Source organism: Thunnus thynnus, chromosome 23, assembly GCF_963924715.1.
Source record: "Thunnus thynnus chromosome 23, fThuThy2.1, whole genome shotgun sequence".
NCBI lineage: Eukaryota > Metazoa > Chordata > Actinopteri > Scombriformes > Scombridae > Thunnus > Thunnus thynnus.
The window spans coordinates 6,660,755-6,667,128 of NC_089539.1; the positions used below are offsets into that span (position 1 = coordinate 6,660,755).

At 37.3% G+C, this 6,374-nt stretch overlaps 1 protein-coding gene across 2 annotated transcripts in view; it reads left to right on the forward strand.

The window, feature by feature from the left end:
• slc38a4 (solute carrier family 38 member 4) overlaps window positions 1–4,998 on the forward strand; it is a 38,090-nt gene extending 33,092 nt beyond the window's left edge. For both annotated transcript variants that reach the window (XM_067581147.1, XM_067581146.1), the window contains exons 15-16: window positions 562–659; window positions 852–4,998. In XM_067581147.1, coding sequence (XP_067437248.1) covers window positions 562–659; window positions 852–956 — 203 coding nt within the window. In that variant the 3' untranslated portion in view covers window positions 957–4,998. The remainder of the gene's footprint in view (window positions 1–561; window positions 660–851) is intronic.
• Window positions 4,999–6,374: the final 1,376 nt, after the last annotated feature.

Consider the following 6,374-nt stretch of genomic DNA (forward strand, 5'->3'; position numbering starts at 1 on the left):
GCTGTGCAGTCGCGTGAGCCGTTTGTGACCACTGGATCTAAACACTCACATTCCCGGTGCTAACACACTCAACGCTAACAGTATAAATATTTGGACATGTCTCTGTCATGATGTTACGCTGCAGCCTTTTCGCAGAAAAAAATTATTATATTGGAAAATCAAAAAGGGAAAAGGATAGCAGCTTTTCATCTTACCATGAAAGTAGTAAGTGACGTCCTTTTTTTGGACAGTGTAATAGAATTGATTAAAGGGAATTAAAGGGGTTTATGCTTAATACTACTATGAGATTTAAGCTTTTTATTAATGTTAGCATCATATTGCTACATACATAACCAACTCGGTTATATGCCTATACACAGAAAGCCCATAGGCTATATTAAAAAGTGGTGCTATTTTCTGCATTTTGAATATTTCTAATGTTTAATTTATCAAACCGCAACTGTCAAAGAACTACAATATGTAAGAAGCTTCATAAACATTAAATTCATACATAAATACAAGTTCCTTCCTGAGGTCGGAGTATTTTAAGTCCTTGTTAACTTCCCCCTTTTTTCGTTGCAGGTTCCTCTGCAGCCACCATGCTAATCTTCATCCTACCTGCTGCCTTTTACCTCCGCCTGGTAAAGTCAGTGCCATTCCGCTCCCCGCAAAAGATTGGGGTAAGTCTAAAGGAACACACACACTTTATCAAAAGCTTTCTCACTGTATCAGTTTTCTCAGTCTTTCCCCCCCTGAGGGGCGGATAGCGTTTCCAAAACGTGACTCGTCAGAAATTTCAACAGATCCCTGCTGTGCATCATCACACATTCTGCTACATTTAATCCCCTCGTGTTCTGTCTCTCTCTCTTCAGGCGGCCGTCTTCCTGATCGTGGGAATCGTCTTCATGATTGGCAGCTTGTCACTCATCGTCCTCGACTGGATCCACAACCCCCCGGGCTCCAGCGATGGTCACTAAGCCCCTCTTTTTCCCTGTTTAGGTTCACAATTAAGAGTGCAGCAAACCTTCCCCTCAACCCCCACCCCACCATGTCTCTTCTGGTTCGCCTCAGATGTTCCCTTCCCTTCATCAAATCACAAAACCTCAACATACTGTATCAACATGATGTGCTGCACCGGGTTAAGACATCTTCAGTTTTCCCCCAGAAAATATTGCTGGAGGGAAACTATTTAGCTCGGTTTTTATTTTTATTTTTGTCTTTTTCTGTTTTTCTTTGTTGCTGTAAAGTTCTGGATGTGACACAACACAACAAGAGAATTAAAACCCGGAGAGGGGGAAACAGACTGTGGTTTAACGTGCCACCAAGACAGCCTGAAATCATCATCATGGTCATCATCATTATTATTTCCAGCTATGAAGAGACAGAACAAACACATATTGTGCAGCCCTCAACTGAAGCAGATCTGTGAACTGCCATTTGCAGCTGGAAAGACGATGCGAGTCCCTCAGTCCTCTGTGCACTTGAAGAAGACATTTGGAGGTGGAATCTGTCGCCCTCCATGAAACAAGGAGCACTTCTAGCATTACGTTTCACTTTGTGTGCAGAACTAATACACACACACACACACACACACACACACACACACACACATAGAAATATATTAAAAACACATCGACAGCCCATGAAAAATTCCTAAAATGAATCTCAATCTCATCTCAAAGCAACAATTAATTAGCAACTTTATTCAATCATGTAGATAGACATTTTGGTTTAATTTGCTGCTCTGCTATATGTTAACAATCAGAAGCATTGCCAAAGTCTGCAAGCACATACAGTTTTAGCTAATCGGGTTCATGCTAGAGCTTTCCAGCTCCACACTATCAAGGATCTTCCTCACTGGCCAAAAGCTGTTTTCATCCTGGCTGTGTGCACGAAGCATGTAATAAGGAGATGCTTTCAGTGTTACTGTCACAGAAGGATCTTAACATGCAAGATATGAATGTACATAATTAAGTGTCTCTACTGAAAAAATTAGTGTTGTACATAATATCTTACTTGGCCTCAGGCTTTTTGCCATTCAGGTTGTATGAAGTTACACAATCATTTCCTAGACACAGTTTGTACACATGCTGGAATAATTTATTAGGCACTTGATGTAGGGCTGGACAACTAGCTATAAACCATATGTTATTTTTATAAATAATTCCTGAAAAAACACGTATAAAACAAAAACACACAAATATACAAATACAAATATACAATTGGACAAAAAATGAATGAAATTCAAATAATAGAACCAAACGTGAAACGTCAAGTATCCATATGTATGTACATTCAGGATGCAAAGATTGTTGTAAAATAGTTTCAAACTCGTGCCATATCCTTATTAAGGTTGAATGAAAACTTTGTATCTTAAAATTTCATTCAAATGTAATTTATGAAAGGCCTTATTTTTAACATGATTGTGTACTATTCAGTTTAAGGAATGTGCATGTTTAGAGTTAAATAAGAAAACTGACACCAGTCTTGTGTCTGTATGCTAAATATGTAGCCACCGCCAGCCGGCGGTTAGCTTAGCAGAAAGAAAGGAAGCTGGGGTTAACAGCTCTAACTCCTCATAAAACCACAACTCAGAGGTTTACATTTTGGTGTGTATACAAACTAAACAAACAAGATACAAAATGTTAATTAATGAGATTTAGATGTGTTGGTTGGTGGATTTTAACCTTTAGACAGAGCCAAGCTAGCTGTTTCCCCCTGCTCCTAGTCTTCATGTCAAGCTAAGCTACTAGCTAAGCTAGGTACTAGCTTCATCTTTAGAGTACAAACATGAGAGTGGCCCAAAATGTCAAAGTATTTCTTTAAAGAGTGGTGATTTGGAAGAAGCTGGATAGTAAACAGTATCAAACATACAGGAACTAGCTACAGTATTTACTATTTATATCTTGCAGAGGATGTGACCCATGTTTAAAGTGTAAGAGCACAGTGAAATAGTGATGTCAAAAACATACTTAATGTCTCACTCAAAAGCGGAATTTAATATCTGCCATTAAATAGTCAAAGTTGATTTTTTTATATGAACATTTTGCTTAGATAACACCACTTTGTTTTACTGTGTTTTTAAGTTAGCCACATGTGTCACTTCATCTGATTATGTTGACAAGATCAAGGTTGAGTCATTAATCTTAGTGGATTGATTATCAGATATTTGTAAATTTTAAAATCATTGGACACATCTTAAAATTTAGTGATACTTTTATCTAAATGTATAATCAGATAAAAATTGTAACGTCCCCGCTGATACACAAGGGTTATTCCTTTACATGGTGCCTTTTGGGTTTTCCCCATAATTGGCTTCTTATACTGGTGCCTTTGATAGACTCATTGACGGCAACATCAAAAAAAACGATTTGTCTCATTTCACCTCTTCTCCAATGTCGTTGCGTGTCACGAACACATCCAGCCAAAGTGGACAACATTTATAGATCCTTTGCGGATCTATGTACATGAAGCAAATAGATATTTCAAATGAAATAGTGTATTATGTGCATGTTTTTGGATTACAAACATGGTCTTTTTGGACAATTGTATATGCTCTGTAAATAATCTTTATTTTATGGTACACTGACACTCATTGTCTGTGAATGGGTTGTTGGGGGATTCTGCCTTACAAGTCTTCTGCAATCCATTTGTTTGTTTTAGTATATATATAAATATGTATAACATGTATTAGATCTTTTTTTTCTTGCTTATGACAGTAGTTTTTTTTTTTTCTTTTATTGAAGCTTGTATATTTGTAGAAAATTTGATCTCTATATATCCATTTTCATGTTTTAATGTTAACTTGTCATGTCAGGATGAATAACTCAACGGCCTACTTCAAAAACACGGTTTTCCCAGAAATTTCAGAAACAAGGCAACATGTTTCTGTAGCTTATTGGCTCCTGCTGACCAACACTGGGTTGAAATTAGCAGTATTGATGTAGAAACCTGTTTTTCAAAAACGGTGCTGTAACACTTTACAGAAGACAAAATCATCTGATACATTTCATAAGCACACTACAGGAAAGTTCTTACAGGACAGAACATATGATAAATCTGTTACAAGAGCTCATGGCTCTTCCTCTGCTATTTATCACATGGCACGTATGCTCACATGTAGCTGTATATCTTTAGTGAAATATTACCACGGTATAACAAAATGCACAAGAACCTTCCATGTTCACTGGTTCTGAAGCTCTACCTGGACAATCGTAGTTCTTACCTTACTGTGGCTACTCATGTATATCACTACTGTCATAGAAAAACTTTTTCAAAACCAGTTTTGGTGAGGTTTTACTTCCATGACGTTACTTGAACCGAAGCTTTCCACGGGCCTCATAAAGTTAGCAAGCTTCATGACCGAAGGGTCCACACGGCCCGTTCAGTACTCACTATGAATGTTCAAAAATGGATTGTTTGAAAATCCGGCTCACTCTCTCTAAATTCATTTTTTACGAATGTTTGGCTGCAACTTGATTAGCCTCCTGCCATCAGTGGTTTATTCTGCTCATCGGCAGTCCATGGAGGAGCTTTGTCTCTTCCTCAGGTTGGGTTTCATCTTTTTAAAGGCTCATCTTACAAAGAAAGTCTCCCAACACCACACCTCGACCCTTGTTAGTATCTCAGGTATTCGGTCTGGCAGAATTTCTCTTCTCACTTTCAGATAACTTCTTTAAATCTCTTCACTTTTGCATGATTGAGCCAAGCTGTACAATACTGTCTTATATCATTCTGGCTAAGTTTAGCAGTCATTTTGTGGACTTGTAAGAGTAGAGCAGTCCCCAGCCAATGTTGACAGTGTTTAGAAAGGAGTTGTACACAACCACCTGCCTTATTTTTCTATGGACCCTCAGCCGCGGAGAAGCACTGGCTCAAAGTTTCTGCTGTTCAGTGTCTTTTCTTCCTGTGGATCAGGCTGAACATACAGATTTGTAATTTTACCCAAACAAAGGGGATGTTTTTTGTATCAGTGAAGCTGTTTCATTATGATGAACAATAAAAATGTGAAATGAAAAAGTCTGTTTTTTGTAAATCCTTATAAATTCTCACCCACTGGTATGGATGATATGAATCTATAAGTTGTATTGGGTTCATATATTGTATTTTGAGTTCATATACTGAACTATACCAAGATGTAGCTGTGTAGCTATTATGTAAGTCCAATTTCAAATGTAAAATGTATGAGTTTCTATGTTCAAACACTGAAAAAAGGGCTTACATAACATGTCTCTGTCCAAACTGGCGTCTCGGGATGTAATGACCAAAGCCATATTTCTGGCATAACCATCAGATGGTATTAGGCCTCTAGAAATAAAATAGATCCTTCTGTTTCTGTCTAGCTAGCATCTACTGCTGACATGTAACACCAGCTTGTAATGTTCCCAGACGGTCAAAATGAAGGGTGGGGGAAATGGGGAGTTAAGTAACTTTTCCATTTATCAACAAAAACACAGTCAGATAAATGTAGCTGTTGGACTCTTAATGTGTGTAACTGGGTGCTTTGTGGTTGTGTCTGCATAGTAGAGTATTTATGATTTATAAAACACACACACACAACATATGGAGGACATAAAGGTCTTTGCAAATAGTTATAAAGAAATATTTAATTGGAAAAGCATCAAGGAGACTTAATAGATCAAGTAATCTTACAGCAAATACATGAAATTAAAAATTGATTCACAAATAAATTAAAATAATAAAAGGTCTTACCATTTGAGCTTCAGAAATGTCTGAGAGAAATATTATGTAATATTATGTTTTTCCTATTGAGTGAGTAGAATTTATGATTTCCAGCATCTTTAGGATGCATGGTAATGTTTCTTGAATACACTTTAAATAAACTACCAAGGTATATAGAAATGAAGTCCTCCAAGCTACATGACAAAATGGGTCAGTTGTCATTGATTTCCAATATAACCCAAGCAGTGCCTGGTGCAAAAGTGTGTTGATACCTTGTTGTTTTGTTCAGTAAATTAATATTTAAGAACATTTTTTCATGTTTGAGCTGAGCCCTCTTATGTTTCCAAAGGGGTAAGATACATCCAGCACTTCTTCTTCCTACAGGTGGATGATGTATGTGCAGAGTTTATAACTACAAAGCTGTGCTCACTGAAAATCCGATTTAAGGGGCGGCCCATGAGCATGATTTGTGACATCACAAATAGTTTGGAAGCCAATATGCAGCTTATACAAGTGTGATGTGGAAACTTGAAGCCTCCAGTGCTCATACACTGAGAATGGACTTTACAGTGAGGTAGGAGACGTCTTGTGTCCAACAGTTCAACTTCTGAAATGAAGTATATCTGCATATTCATAGATTCTGGAATTTTAAATGAGGGAGAAGTAAATATAAATGTCATTTTAAGGATTTTAACATAATAAAGCAGAGTATT